Source organism: Embiotoca jacksoni, unplaced genomic scaffold, assembly GCF_022577435.1.
Source record: "Embiotoca jacksoni isolate LCO1_2020_lvr unplaced genomic scaffold, fEmbJac1.0.p SCAF_15, whole genome shotgun sequence".
Lineage (NCBI taxonomy): Eukaryota > Metazoa > Chordata > Actinopteri > Embiotocidae > Embiotoca > Embiotoca jacksoni.
The window spans coordinates 10,336,276-10,351,724 of NW_027185285.1; the positions used below are offsets into that span (position 1 = coordinate 10,336,276).

At 41.6% G+C, this 15,449-nt stretch overlaps 2 protein-coding genes across 2 annotated transcripts; one reads left to right on the top strand and one right to left on the bottom strand.

The window, feature by feature from the left end:
* Positions 1-4,384: 4,384 nt before the first annotated feature.
* Positions 4,385-9,628, top strand: LOC138198197 (epithelial membrane protein 2-like). The gene is made up of 5 exons (XM_069149465.1): positions 4,385-4,516; positions 6,286-6,373; positions 6,926-7,034; positions 8,014-8,154; positions 8,258-9,628. Exons 2-5 carry the CDS (start codon positions 6,296-6,298, stop codon positions 8,416-8,418), a joined length of 489 nt encoding a protein of 162 aa, XP_069005566.1. The 5' UTR covers positions 4,385-4,516; positions 6,286-6,295; the 3' UTR covers positions 8,419-9,628.
* LOC138198195 (germ cell-specific gene 1-like protein) lies at positions 9,624-15,089 on the bottom strand. The gene is made up of 5 exons (XM_069149464.1): positions 14,795-15,089; positions 12,741-12,788; positions 12,450-12,614; positions 12,219-12,330; positions 9,624-10,433 (listed from the first exon to the last, which is right to left on the bottom strand). Exons 1-5 carry the CDS (start codon positions 15,087-15,089, stop codon positions 9,971-9,973), a joined length of 1,083 nt encoding a protein of 360 aa, XP_069005565.1. The 3' UTR covers positions 9,624-9,970.
* Positions 15,090-15,449: the final 360 nt, after the last annotated feature.

Consider the following 15,449-nt stretch of genomic DNA (forward strand, 5'->3'; position numbering starts at 1 on the left):
CAGTTTGCAATAAACTGGAACTACTAGAATTACCCTGAACCAGCAAACCCTGAGAAACTTTATTTCAAAGAATCATTTTTAATACTTGTGCATACAACACTCAGCAGATCAGACAATATCGCAACTGTTACAAGTGATCTTTTATGACTCTGGTTTTTCCAGTACTGATCTGCGATGGCAACATGACAAAAGGCTGATTGTTGAGAAAGCCGTCGTCTTCGACAGTGACGCCAGCATGTGATTTGTCAACTTGTGTTTGGATCTAAAAAAAAAAACGTGTTGTGGCCAAAGCTCCTCGCAGCCCCCTTCACTCCTGCTACATGCAGCGGTAGACGGTGCCGTGGCCAAAGTTTCTGTGTTGTAAAACGATAGATGACTGATGCATGAGTCATGGTATTTCCTTTCCCAAAAATAAAGCTACAAGTGAAAAAAAAAAGAAGCTTGATTCTTGCATAACCTCAGCGGCATTCTCACAAGCATTCACTAGAGTTGTCACAACTCTCAGTGTTTTGTGACTCTCTGTGAGCTGAACAGGCTGAAGGGAGTGGCGTATCACATTGAATGGCACATTGCAAATTTAGTTGACCTCACCTGCAAGGTGGGGTCAACGCGCCCAGAACAGAATCAGGTCCAACTACATTCTGCATTCTCACCGGTTTGTTCTCGGTCTGCTTCTCACTTGTACTTCCCTACGTTCTATATCATCTTCAGATTATCTCGTAAGATCTTGCAATTAACAGTGCATCACCGTGAAGTCATTTTAAAAAAAAAAAATAAAAAAAAAAACTCAAGTCACAAAAGTTTTTCAAAAATGGCAAAGATCCTGATATGAGTGCACGATTCCTCAATGTGTTGGTCATAGATTTTTGGCTACATGCACAATACTTTGTGTCTCTGCTACCAACCTTCGACACGTATACATCGCAGCTACTTTTATATATCTCAGGCGACTCGTAGTTTTCTTTATCATAATCAGGTCATTTCAATCTGCCAATAATTTAGAAATGGTAATTCAGGCATTCATTTTATTATTACTTAAATTACTGCAATGCACCGTACTCCTGCCTCACACAACACAACATGAATAAACTCCAGCTGATTCAAAATGCAGCAGCCAGTCTTACAACCAAGTCCAACAGGAGAGAGCATATGACTGGTTTTAAAATCACTTCAATGGCTCACTGTCTTTTTTTGAATAGATTTAACATTTTTTAACGATCACCTTCTCCTGAACCCCGATGAGCATAAATGCATCCTGAGACCCTCTGGTAGATCAAACCTGGCCGTTCCTCAGACTAACCTTAAAACAAAAGGTGACCCGGTGTTCAGTTGTCCTCTTCTATGTCACTTAAAAAAAAAAAAAAAAAAAAAAAAAAAAAAAAAAAAAAAAAATCACGATTTTAGACCTACTATATATAGATTTCGCTATTTTATTGACTTATTGTTTATTTTCTTGTTGTATTTTTTTTTATCATAATATGTTAACTGTTCCTTATTGGGTTTTAAATGTATGTAAAGCGCTTTACAACCTGTTTTTGAAAAGTTCTATACAAATAAAGACATTACTTTTGTTATTATTATTACAATAAGTATTATGTGACATTAAAGAACATGATCAAGGTATAGTGTCTGAAATACAGTCTGTTTAAAGTGAATGAATACTTATCCATGTCATCTTTCTGTGTGTTTAGTTTTTCTCCTCATTCTTAAGAAAGATGTCAGATGGTAGTGTTTTTGTGTGGATGTGCGTGTCTGTGTGTTTATCCTCTCGACCCCACCATCACGTAGCCACACACGTATCCGTTGCTTAAACCTATGCCGGCTCTGAGCTGTGTTTTGGTCGGCTTATCATTTTTCTGAAGCCTGTTATTGTCCTGCTGGCTCATACCTGAGGCTGAGGGAGCCTGACATGATACTGACCAGGTACTCTGCTAAGCTCTTTACTCAGACGTTTGTCGGTATATCTCCATAGTTTTACACTCACTAGAAGCAAACAAGGGACCTCAGTCTCTCAGTCCACACACAGATTATTTTGGTCTGTCTCTACTTCTGTTTGTGAGTTCCCTGCCTGACTTCTTCATATTCTTTTGTTTGTTATTAACACATAATGCGACCATTTTTCTTTTTTTTTGGGGGGGGGGGGGGGGGGGGGGGGCGTTCCAACTTCCTCACACTTTTTCTGTGAAACTTTATTTACATTTACAAAATATGCTTCTCGTTAGGTGTTTAGAAATATGTAACCTGTTTCTTTTTACTTTGACAATTAACATAAACTGACAAAATGATTAAATTCTGAAACGCCTACCGATCTTGAAACTTGTCAGTTACTTCAATCTCTTACTCATTCATACACCCAGAAGCTGAAGTCAAACTTGGAACCAGACTCCACCCATTCAAACCTGGACGAGTTGACATCATCACTTCTGGTTTCAACTGTCTCATTGAGTTCAATAATATTTCAACAGCAATCAATGCTTGCACTGTCACCTACACTTCAACTGCTTCCACATATTTTATATAACTTGGCATTTTTATTCTTTAAACAGTTCAAATACTTTTAGGCCTCACCTTTTAACTTGATATTTTAACTACTGTCAGGTTTCTACACCAGCTGACATTTTAACAGTCTACACTGGACACACTTTGACTATCTTCAGTCCACTTGAACTGAAATATAAATTAGTATCAAGTGACAGATACAGGAGATCATTCCTGCCCACTGCAATAAGACTGTACAATAACTCACCTCTGGCAAAATCCATCACACAACAATAACACCGTTGATTGTCTGTTTTCTTGTTTGTTTAAATCTTTGCACTATTGTTTAGTTAGTTTTAATTTAATTAAATTATTCTATTTATTGTATATACTGTGCATTTTTATATTTAATATTTTCCTGTTGTTTTATTTCTTTCCTGTACCTATAATACTGCTGTAGCGAAAAAATTTCCCCTTGTGGGATTAATAAAGTATCTATCTATCTATCTATCTATCTATCTATCTATCTATCTATCTATCTATCTATCTATCTATCTATCTATCTATCTATCTATCTATCTATCTATCATTATACTCATTCATATCCGTTATACAAATATCTCTGAAAATATATACCTTTCTTGTGTTTCATCATAGCTGAACTCTGAATTGAAGAGTTTCTTTATTCCTGTTATTTAAGATCTCTACTTAACAGCTGACCCTGCCTCAAACCCTCAAACAGTTGTAAAATCAAACCACATTGTAAAACCATAATAATGAGTAAAATCCAGTTAAAATTAGCTTTTTGTGTGTTTTCACTATGATGTCATGAGTTTTGTTTTTACTGTTGCCCCTTCCTGAATACGCCATTGAAAAGGTATCCCATCTGAAGGTGGAATAAGACAGTAATAGCCTGTTAATCTTTCCCTTTTGCTCTCTCACATTAGTCTAAGGGGAACTATTAGAGTAAGGCCCTGGACGTTCTCTGCCCCATTAATGTCTGATTCAGCCATGTTTTGGCATCAATGATGGCAACAACAACAAGTGAATGTTTTCATGAGTTAATAAAGTATTACGTGATGTAATATTAGCACGCAAAGTTAAAAAAATTCACCCTCCGACTGAACTATATGATCTGCTCCAGAAGCAAAATTACTTGAAGTGATTGGAATCATTTGGATCATATCAATCACCAGCAGCAAAGAAAATAAAACATGATGAGTAATAAATAATTAACTTAGAGTGGTGTGAAATATCTCAGGCCCACGCTTGCATTCTAGTTCCTCCCTCTTTCTTCCTCTTCCTTTTTCATTTGCCCCCACTTATTTTTCCCTGGATGGCAACCAAAACATTCCTTCATCCTGAAACTTCCTCTCTAACAAAAGCGGGAAAGGAGGGAGGGCGCCGATCAGGAAGAAACACTTCACTTCTCGGTTGTGTGTGTGTGTGTGTGTGTGTGATTCAATGCGCCCAAGTTGGACTGCTTGTATATGTATATACACAATAGCAACAATGAGATTGAGATTAGGTCAGCTGCTGTCTGTTACCATGGCAGCATGCATAGTGTCACTGTCAATATTGTCCAGTGTTTAAAGGAGTCCCCCCCGTCCTCCCCCCTTCAAACATCAGTGAGTCATCTGCTGCTCGCCCAGATAAAATCACCACCATCAGCTGAGTGACAAAGACATGAGACACCAAACACAAACGGAAAAATCTGTCCGTTTGAGCCTTTGTATGTGTGTGTGAGGGAGAGGGTGTGACGAGTAGAGGAGGAGGAGGGAGAGGAGGAAGAGGAGGAGGAGGAGGAGGAGGAGGAGGAAAAGGAGGAGGAGGGAGGACAGACAGGGGAAAAAAAAGAGGTAGAGATTAAGCGATCAAGCAGCTAAGAGGCTAGTCTGGGGTGTGGATTTAAAAAAGAGGGTGGGTAAAAGTGGGCGGATGGGTTGTTTCTAGTGTTTGTGCATTTAGCCTGAGTCTGAAAGAAGTATCCTTGAGAGCAGGAGGAATTAGACCTGAAGAGACAAACAGACATCAAACAGTAAGTCAAAGATTTCTCTTCTGTGTCTTAGATCGAGTCTTGCTTACTTTTCTATCTGTAAAGTTCAGAATAGTTTAAAAGTGATGTGTGAATAGACGTTGTTCAGCAGTTTTGCTTTAGTTTAAAAAAAAAAAAAATATATATATATATATATTTAAGAAAAGCTAATGATGATGAAGAATAAAATTAAAGGCAGGTGTGTGTGCACCTCCCAGATATCTGTTCACCTTCACAGACTTTACTTTGCTATTCAACCACCCCAACTCTCTGATTACTGGCCAGGTTGGGCTGCTCTCTGTTTGCTCCTGCAACATTTGTGGTAAAGTTACTTGTTTGGATGTTAGTTTACAGTTCACAGGATGATGTTCGTGCTTGCTTTTTGGTTTGCTAACATTCTCAAACTTTACCCCAACCAAATGTATTCTATTCCACGTTATGGAAAAGTGTACCACATCCCAGCCAGACCTAAAAACTTGCTACAGGGACAGTCGACATGTCTCGTCTCCTGGAGAGATTTTGGAAGACGTTTGATCAAAGTGTTCCACAGCGGTGGTTTGAATTAAAACCTCAGTTTAACTTGTTACTTTTTTTTTTTTTTCTGCCCGGAAAGTTTTCATTGAAGTTCGGTCATCTGGTCGAAGACAACCAAAGCGCACATGTCTGTATTTTAGCTCTCAGAGCTTCAGGCTGCAATTACACAGAGCAAATATTTACAATCTTTCCCTCCATCGTAGCTGTTTGAAGCAGATGAAAGGTGGGAAATGCTGGTGGAGATGTCTCAGAGATCTCGAGTGTATCTGCTCGTCACCGATGCTGCGTGTCTGTATATGTGTGTGGTTGCGTGTGAAGGAGGGAAGGAGCTGGCGAGCATGTGAGTGTGTGCGAGGACCCAGCCCTTGACCACTCCTTTACCGTGGAGAGAACCAGCACATTCCAGATGTGCCTCTTCCTCTGTTCACACCCAGTGCAGCCACATAGCAGAAGATAGTTCACATATGAACACGATTTTACATCAATCAAATCTCTGGTCTGACTAATATCTGAGGGCAGACCTACCGGTGACAGCAGTGAAGTCTGAGGAACAGTCGTAGAGAGGGCGCTTTGATTTGCTCCTAAGTAAGTTGTTTTGGGCAACATTGTGTGACATTTGTGTGCTAATTCAAACTCGGGGGCTCAGGTGTGGGCCAGCTAGGTAGTAAAACCGCTTGTATTCTCAACGGTTATTTTAGGGAGTGGCGGATCTCTTGCGAGCACAAGACAAGTCCCAACTCATCTGCTCGTCATGAACTTCCCTCCTCGATTGTCTCTCCTGCTCTCCTTACCAACCGTATCTGTTTACCCAGGGGTTGATGGATTTCGTTTACCGATATCTGTCTGCACAAATATCCACCAGCGCCTCTGTAGCAGTCTCTCTGATTCTTGATATAAACATGATCTCGCGCTCTATATGCAGGCGTTTTACTGGGAGTGCGTTAGCTGTAACTCAAAGTAATTAGATGTTTAGAAGCCGCGCCCTGAGTGGGTGCCAGGCTTCATTCTCGTTTTGGTGCTCTGAATGAGTGTTCGTGAAGATGTATGAGTAACATGCTTGGGGCAGACGTTAATGAGCGGCCTTTCTGAAACCAACAAAGAAGTTTGGGGCCCGTTTTTTTTTGGAGTGATTTCTCACTCGTGTGTGTCTTATACTCATCCTGCATTATAAAGATCTGTAAAGTGTTGAAGTGTACAAACAGAAAACAAACCTTCTGCTCGTGCCTTCCTCTCTCCAGCACCGTCATCATGCTGATTCTCCTCGGTGCCATCTTCGTCCTTCACATCCTCGCCATCATCCTCCTCCTGGTGGCTACAATTGACAATGTAAGTGAGAGTACTGATTTTAAAATCCAAATACCTGTGTTGTGCGGCACCGCCACCTCATACAAAGAGTCCTCGCAGCCTCAAAGACTCATTTCCCCAAAACATACTTTCCAAATTCCTCCTGGAGTGACTGGAGGTCTTCATTCCTCGTCTGTACGTGGCCCACATGTTTGGCATGTCTGGTTGACAGAAGGGCCGGCCGCAGCGATGTCACCCGCTGCCGCTCGGCGCCTCAGTACACGCTGCCCGTGCACATGGGAATAAGTTTAGATTCCCGCTTGTGTTGCATGCCAGAGTGAAATTTGTGGAATGCCACAGTAACATGCATTCTTCACTCTGACTGTCATCCACCCAAAATACAAGTCAGAACACGCACTCAGACTCCGCTGCTGTTTACCCACTCCTGCCTTGAATTCAACCCATTTCTCTCTGACTCGCCTTGTTTTCACTCATTCATTCATTCATTCATTTTCCTTTTGAATGGAGGACGGTTGGTCATATTCATGCAAAGAGTGTTTTGTAAAGTTTTGGATGTCCGCCCTTTCCCGTCAGGCCTGGTGGATAACTGACGAAATGTCCACTGACATATGGGCCCGGTGGATTCTGCAAAACAACGTGTGGAACTACACGGATCTTCCCACAGGCTCACACTACCCGACGGGTAAGAACCTCCCACCAAAGATGTGACATGAGGAGGACAGGTTTCAATACTTCTCACTAAATAAGAGGTTTTTTTGCGACAATGTTTCATTGACTTTCTTACCACACGGATACTCAACATGCCTTCAAATGGAAAGCAATTTTAAGCATAAATAACCGAATTGAAAGCGATACAAATTATCTTTAGGTGTTATTTATTTTAGCTTTGAAGATAAATCTTCTTCAGCAGGACTCTGTGGGTGTGATTCGATCAGATTTAATCAACCAACCCACTAACTGCGACCACACTGTGATTTAAATAGTGCTAAATCCTGACTGTCTGTTCATGGAGGATCCCATCTCTCATAGTTGGAAGGTAATTGAAAATATGGATTTCCAGACTTTCATCAAACAAACTTTTCTATTTATAGCTTGACTGAAGCTTGAAACTTTGAGTCAGTATCACAAGCAGTAAGATTTGAAGAGCTGTATGATACACATTGAGTACAATCCTGCATACTTCACAACCAAAGTGTGATCTTATGCAAACATGTAGAGTATAGTCTGATGTTTTGAATCCTTCCAGAGCATCCACATGTAAATCAGTTGGGGACACACTATGTGTTTAAAGTTATCCAAATTACTGCGTACAATGCTGCAAACAGCTAGTGGATGAAATTGTACAGTAAAACTATAAGTCATTACTTCTGTTCATGTCCTGAACCCTCCTATATTAGTTTTGGTTATACAGTTATGACAACTTTGAAACTTAAACATACAAAAATGCAGTTGTTGTTCATCTTTTACGACATTTGTGACGTTTGAACGGAACATTCCTGTCAGTCAGCACTGCAGCTGAACACTGTATCACTGCAACCTCACTGTTTCCTGGGAGTGTCAGAAGGAAGATTAGCACATAAACACACCACCTCTCCCCTTTCACACCTGTTTCACACACAGCAGGATCTTCATGTTGTTGCTCTTTCTGGCTCCCCCTGCAGATTACCTCCAGGCAGTGCAGGCCAGCTCAGTTCTAGCTTGTATATTCTCCATCCTGGGCATCTTTGTGTTTGTGGCTCAGCTCTTCACCCTCCCCAAGGGCCAGAGGTTCACCATCTCCGGCATCTTACAGTTACTCGCCTGTGAGTATATATATATTTTTTTCAACGTTTAATTATTTTCTCTGACAGTGTTTCCCTCCACTGATATGTATCATCACTAATCTTGTCTGTGCCCTCTCTTCAGGCCTGTGTATCATGATCGCAGCCTCCATCTACACAGACCGCTTCCATATCGATGAGAGCAAGGGTGGGTACGGTCACTGCTTCATCCTGGCGTGGATCGCCTTCGCGCTCACGTTCTTCTCCTCCATCACTTACTTTGTGCTACGCAAGAAGACGGCGTGAGAAGGACACTAGAGCTTAACTCCAGCTGGCCCACAAGTCTATGGCTGGATCTACTTTTTCAGATGAAAATCTGGTTTTAGTCACAGACGGGTTAGTGTTTGTATTTGTCTGTTTTCGGCCACCAGATTTGAGCTGCTTGTGTACATTCGGCGATATATTCACCAGACCTGTCGATCCTCTCAAATACATACGAGTGTTTAATGGAGTCTGCTCTTAGATAATCAGGGCTTCAAACTATTTCTGCATCAAAAGGCAGGCTCAATCAATTACAGTTGTATCTGAGTGGATTTTCAATTTAGGCTGGATTTTTTTTTTTTGAGGGCATCAAAAGATTAAGAATATTTTTGTTGTTGAATTTTAAAAAGGCCTTAAAGTTTATAAGATGCTATGATAAATTAAGATCTATCAATATCCCTGGATTTTAACAAAAGCAGGTTGAAGAGTAAAATCTGTGGTCTTTTCTTTTTGTAATGTAAGTTTAAACATGGATATGAGTGTTAGATAAAAAGGGTGAGTTGTTGATTTTAGTTTATTGTTTTTTTTTTTTTCATTATTTTATTGTTGGTTCACCAATTTTATTTGATATACTTGCTCTGGTCTTACTTCATATTATGTGCCACTAAGTTGGCTTGTTTGAAGTCCTAAAAGTCCATTCACATCACATGTTGTACATTTATGTATAATCTAATTAGACTATGCAATTATATTAAGTGTAAAAACAACAATGATATTCAATTGAGTTTTGTTTTGCAATTATTTGTGATTGGGAAGATACCAAACAAAGTCAAATCATACACACACTTACCATTCTGATGAATTTCAGCTTGCCTACAAATGATTACACTACATTTATATGTTGGTCTTTTTTAATTTTTTTAATAGGTCAAAGTATTGAACTTCTATTCACCTTATTCGAAATGCAGAAAACACAACAAATATAAATCAGCTAATCAAATATATTTTTTGGTTGTAAATCCAAACATATATTTACACCTTCACAACTGTTCATATGCTTAAAATGAGCTTTACTTAAATTACTTCTGTTTCCACACAGAAAGGCAACTGGTTCGACTGAAGCACGAGATGTTTTGTGTAAATATGACTTGTCTCCTATGATGCTCTGTGTCTGATGCTGTTTTATTTTTGCTACCATTATTTGTCATTAAGAAGGACGATGACTTTTACGTTATTAAAACCTGATTCTCAACCAGTTATTGATGTTATTTATCATTTCCACTTCACTTGTAATGAGTTAAGAGCAGATGGTAATTATGTTCCATTAGCTTCTACACTAGATGGAATGTTTTACTTGAAGCTTACAGTCTAATGATCAAATCACTTTAATATACATTTTGTATATAATGAAGGGGTTCTGTATGATGCAGGTCTCCTCTGTGTCTCCTTTTCGCTCCATTATTGGAGCAAATGTGATTATGATCCTAGATAATTACCTGGATTCATTGAGTCATTGGACCACAATGTAAATTAAGAGCACATGATGAGACGTCATTTAAGTGCATTGTCAAGACAGACTCCAGTCTGAAAGAATAGTTCAAAGTGGGCTGAAGTCCTCTCCCAGCACGAAATGATTCCCTTGGTGTCCGGGCAGGTTCGTACGCACAGAGACGGACGGCGTCGGCGAGGGAAAAGGAGAGGGCAGGGACAGGCGGTGGAACGGGGAAGACGGCGCGGGGTGGGACGGCGGGAGAGGGAAAGAGTCGCAGCTCGGGAGGGGAAGGGAATGGGAGTGCGTGAGCCTCGGGGAGTAGGGCGGCGACGCCTCTGAGGGGGGCTCGTAGTAGGGAGACAAGTGGGAGATCCGCGGGGGAGACTGGGAGAGGGTGATGGCTGGATTTGGAGGGGTGTAATAAGGGGGCAGGAGTCCCACAACGTTAAAGCTGCAGGCGTTGAGGCTGGAGGTTCGCCTGGGCCCCCCCATCAGGACCTTTTTGGTGTAGTTGTTTAAGGTGGAGACCCCGGCTGACATGCAGACAGTGAAGGCGAGCCAGGCCACACTGATGGAGGCAGAAAGGGGAGGAAAAAAACGAGATTTGCTTTTGTTTTTGTGTTGGCATAGCTGTGCAGAAGCTGAAGAAGCAGAAAATGACTTAATGGAAAAGGCAACAACTTGGAAAACAACTTGGAAAACTAACTAAACACGATTTTTTTTTTTCTCTTTTTTTTCCATTTCTTTTTTTTTCCCCCTTCTTTCTCAAAATGTTTAAAAAGTAAAACACCCTCCTTCCTGCCCCTGCCTGTCAACCCACTGCTGGCTGACACTAGAAATCAGTGTATTTTGCACAGCGAGATATTGAAGGTGGCCATTCCCATTTCCTTTGATACATTTTCCTGCAGCTAGAAGTGCGTGATCTATAAAGTTATCTGAGAAACTACCAATCTGTTTGCTTGTAGACACAGGTGAGGGGATAACAAAAGACATAAATCCGTTCATTTTTTTGGTGTACAATAAATTCCATGTATAGTTAAGTTGAGTTTATGCTTCATATTTTCAGTATTTATGAATAAATACAGAAAAAAAAAAAAACCTGATGTCCAAGATTCCCCCCCCCCCACCTCTCTCTAGTGGTGTCCGTGTTTGCCAGTGTGCCCTCCAGCAGGCGGTTGTATACATAACTTGGAGAAGTTTGTCGTTACCGTTTGTCAGCAGATCTGGATCCCGACAGAGAGCCTCAGTTTGACTGACTTGGGTAATAGACATGATAACGTGAATAAGTGGACTGAGTGCAGGAGACATTTGTCTCACAACTGACTAAAGATTAAAGGATATGCAGTAAATATTCCAACATTTTGATGATGACTTCTTTTCAGAGCGTGATCTCCATCGATAGAAGGTTAGACATGGACGCTCCATGTTAAAATACACTATTCTTGTCTTTGCGGTGAAAAAAGCACCTTAGACCGGCCTGATAATTAGCTCGGTTGCTCGTCGCACAGCGTGAGGCCATGTCCTTGTGACACTGTGAAACAAAGAGGTCGAGCTCTCAAATCTAAAAATAACGTCCTCAGAGCCGTTCGGCACGCGGGCCAGCTAAATCACAAAAACTCTGCAGAAGCTGTTGCAAAATTACAATTTTAAAATAGGATGCTACAAAAAAAAATGATTTGAGGATGCCTCAGTGCCACGACGAGCTGGAGGGACTGCGTCTCCGCGCTGACTGAGACTGCAAAGTGTTGCCACGTGAAGAGAAGAAGGAATTTAGTGTGGAAACATTCGGTCAGGTCCAGCTGAGCTGCAGGAAAAGAAAGCCTGTTCTCATGTGATCGTCACAAATAACCATAATCGAAGTTAGTCAGGCGAGGACTCGGCAGGAAGACATGAAAAGACAGATCTCCACCAATTGTAAAGGGAACAACAAAGATGTTTACAGACATTGCATTTGCCTTGTGAGTATATGAACAACCGAAAGTGTTTGGTACGGTCCAAGTCAGTGAGGTAACAGCTAAGAAGGCTCAGTACAATTTTGATTAGGTCCATAAGTGTCTGTGATTTATCAGCCCGCAAAAGGAAGGAGGAGAAGAACAAGAAGAGGCATTAAAAGGAAGCGTACTCGTTCCAAACTGCATCCTTTTTCTTTTTGCTTCACATGCTGCGCTACGGACCGCGACTCATGTGAACCAGATGGTAGTAGCGCGTCCCAATTGTACACACAGTACACGCAACAGTACATACTTTTTAAGAGTAGCTCGCAGTACGTACGAAAAGTAAAAAAAAAAAAGAAATAGTAAGCGATTGGGAACGCGGGGTACGTTTCACATCAAAACGCGTTTCACAAACTCACTAGAAGGCCCAGGAGTAGCCGTAGCTGTGGGGTTTAAAGTCTTCTGGTCCCATGGAGACGGTGGACTGAAACACCTGCATGAACATCATGTGACCCACCATCCCAAGCAGACCTGACAAGACAGAGGCAGCAGACGGACCACGTGGTTAAATCATTTACAGGAAACCGGTAACACGCCAAAGTTTTTTTTTTTTTTTTTTTTTTAATAGCTGTCTTTAAAACTCGCCGTACCCCCCAGGACGGTGAAGACGGCTGCGAAGGCGTTGAGCAGCTGACCCCAGCGCAGCGTGGAGGGGAACCAGGCCCTGATACACAGCTGCACAGACAGCAGTACGCAGCTGATCAGCAGCAGGCCGATATACACCAGCTCCATGGACAGCGACAGCCACATCATCGCTGTGGAGGGAGGAGAAGAGGCTGAGAGCAAAGACACGCGAAGGGAAGGACTTCAAACAATCAGGCGGCCAAGAGCGAAGCGCCCACGAAAAAAAAAAAGCAAAAAAAACACAGGAGAAAGTTTACCTTTTTCAGATCCTGGAGTCAAAGTGTGAAAATCTCGACACTTCTCCTCTAGAAATGAAAAGAAAAATGTCAAAGGAGTGACCCCAAGAGCTACAAATTAGCTCCGTAGTGACAGGAAACGTGGCTATTTGCACTGGAAAGGCTGATGCTGGTTTCTCTTCTTCAAAGTGCAGCTGAGTTCAACACCAGCCTGCGTATATCTAATCTAAATTTAACGCAATCTTAATTACTGTGTAAATAACAACACTGAGGTAACAGTTTGCATAAGGTGCTCTCATAGCCTTTAGTAACCTGATAGGAGCTTATAAGATTTACTACTTTAGAAGAATCTGGAATGATGATGGCTCCAGGAAAAATCGAATTTGCACCACAAAATCAGACTTTGTGTTGTTTTTCATTTGGGAGATTTCCTTTTTTTTTTTCTCATTTCACTAATTAATTTAAAAAAATGAGTGCACTTTAGAAAAAAAAACAACAACACAGTAACAACTTGTTTTAGTGGTCGGTTAAGCTTCTTTGTGGCTTATTTACATGACAGCTGCTATGATTGGAGGACCATACACGGCTCTAAATTAAGATGGCTCTGAAAGCTCAGCGCACTTCGACTTAAGAAAACAGATGCAAACAAGAAAATGAAGAAAACATGACCACACATGTGCAGCATTTAGAAGAAAAAAAAAAAAAAGAAAAAAAACGCAGCAAAGCGAGAAAACACAACTGGTGTCGAGTCGTCGTAAACAGTTTGCGGTGCATTTAGTTGCATCTTTCGCCCCTGCAGAGATTTTGTTTGTGTGCATACGGTGCCAAAACATTCTTTATTTGCTTTCCAATTTGTGTGTTTTCTTGATTTGGAACACAACGGCCTCTCGGGGTCACCGTACTGAGCTGTGGAAACTGCATGTAAATGACCTTTTACTCTGTCACACATACACACAATGAAGTCATTCAGAAACAGCTCACGTCATTTAGGCACCTCGTCGCGAACTGTCCGCCAGCTGTTTGCTGAAAGCCGCCGTTAAGCTCTGACGAGTCGAAGGCAATCGTAACGTCACGTTACAGTTGGTGCTTCTTTGTGTCACCTTTGACCTGCAAGTACTCAGAATTTATTGATTGACACGTTCATTGAAACCATGTTTGCAGATTAGTGGTGCCAAATCCAAGTCTATTTTGGTGCTTGATTTAATCACAGCCAACTATATTCATAAAATACTGGTCTGCCTAATTGATCATATAAGTCAGCTGTAATTTTTTGGGCTCAACTTCAACATCACTCCGACTTAAAATCAGCTGCAAATCAGCTCCGAATGAGACGGCAAACACCGAGCCGATGTTTGTGAATCCCATAAACCTTTCTCTCACTGGGTTTTAATCCATAATTGAGTCATGTTGTGGAAGTCTAAATCTCCACGAGCAGAACAACACACACACACACACACACACACACTGATGATAATCCTCTTTGTGCTGAGCATCTACCCAAACATTCTGGCAATCATACATGATGTTGGTGCAAACCAACACACCTGAGACCTTAAATCATATCACTACCTGGGTTTTTTTTTTCTCTCTCTTCCTGCGACCTATTTCATCGTCTCGCGCCACAGTTTTGATGATGCTTTTTTTTTTCTATTCCTGAGTCAGTGGCGATCCTCATTTCACCTTGTGAATACCCTCTGCCACACAAACACAGACCGATCAGCACACACGATCAGGGGCATGTTCTTGAAATCCCTTAAAATGATACTGATTGAATATTCTAATCATCCTTACATGTATTACTGAGTACTTCCCTAGAGACTTCTTTGTCCAAATCCAGTGTTCGCTCATTTATCAATTTCCTCTGCCTGTTTATTCCTTCTCAGGGTCACTAGTGACATGTTTGGGCTTTTATGAGCAACTCTGTCCCCTGACCTTCAATTGTGATCAGTGAGGAGTTCTATTTTCAGCCGACTGAAATTGTCCTCTTCAGGCGCATTGACTGTTTTTTGGGCACAATTGAACAATCCTATTTCTATTTTCAATACTATTCTACCTATTTTTCTCATCTCGCTCACCCCATGCGTCCGAGTAGATGTTCTCCTCACAGATGAGGAAGAGGCCGGTGTGAAAGGCGGGGAAGACGAAGCGGTCGTCCCCGGTCTCCCAGTGGAACTGGACATCGGAGGAGTTGGACACGCCAGGAACGGGGATGCAGTTGCTGTGCTTGTTGGCCGAACAGAGCGGCTTGGGCACCTTCTGTTGACCCTCGCACCAGTAGGAGGACATGAGGGCCATGGTGCTCAGGAAGAGGGACATGACCGTCTGGATGAAGGAGAGGCGAGGGGAGCGCATCTGCTTCAGGAATGCCATCATTCGAGGGTTCAACGGGGGCTTGAGCTGGTGGAGGAAGAGTAGGGATGACAAAAGACGAGCAGACCGAGACATGGTCAAATGTGAAAACTCTTCGTTTAAATACAAAAAGACAGCAGAAAGTTATTGCCAGCGTTTGACTCTGGAGTGATTATGTCAAGTTTTTCATTGCTAATCTTGACTTCAGGTACAACTGCACTCCTGCATGTCACTAAAAATATCACCAGCGTGTTATTAGTTTCCAAGGAGAAGCAGCTCTGCTTAATTGGCAGAGATGATTAGTGAGGCGTTTGATAGAGAAAGTGCAGGGGAGCCGGCGGTTATACATTACTAATCACATTTAAAGAATAAAAAGACTCA

Coding starts and splice junctions, on each gene's coding strand:
- LOC138198197 (XM_069149465.1), top strand. CDS start 6,296: ATGCTGATTCTCCTCGGTGCCATCTTCGTCCTTCACATCCTCGCCATC. Junction 7,035..8,013: donor AGGCTCACACTACCCGACGG/GTAAGAACCTCC, acceptor CTCCCCCTGCAG/ATTACCTCCAGGCAGTGCAG. Junction 8,155..8,257: donor CATCTTACAGTTACTCGCCT/GTGAGTATATAT, acceptor CCCTCTCTTCAG/GCCTGTGTATCATGATCGCA.
- LOC138198195 (XM_069149464.1), bottom strand. CDS start 15,089: ATGGCATTCCTGAAGCAGATGCGCTCCCCTCGCCTCTCCTTCATCCAG. Junction 12,615..12,740: donor GACTCCAGGATCTGAAAAAG/GTAAACTTTCTC, acceptor CTCCCTCCACAG/CGATGATGTGGCTGTCGCTG. Junction 12,331..12,449: donor CGTCTTCACCGTCCTGGGGG/GTACGGCGAGTT, acceptor CTGTCTTGTCAG/GTCTGCTTGGGATGGTGGGT.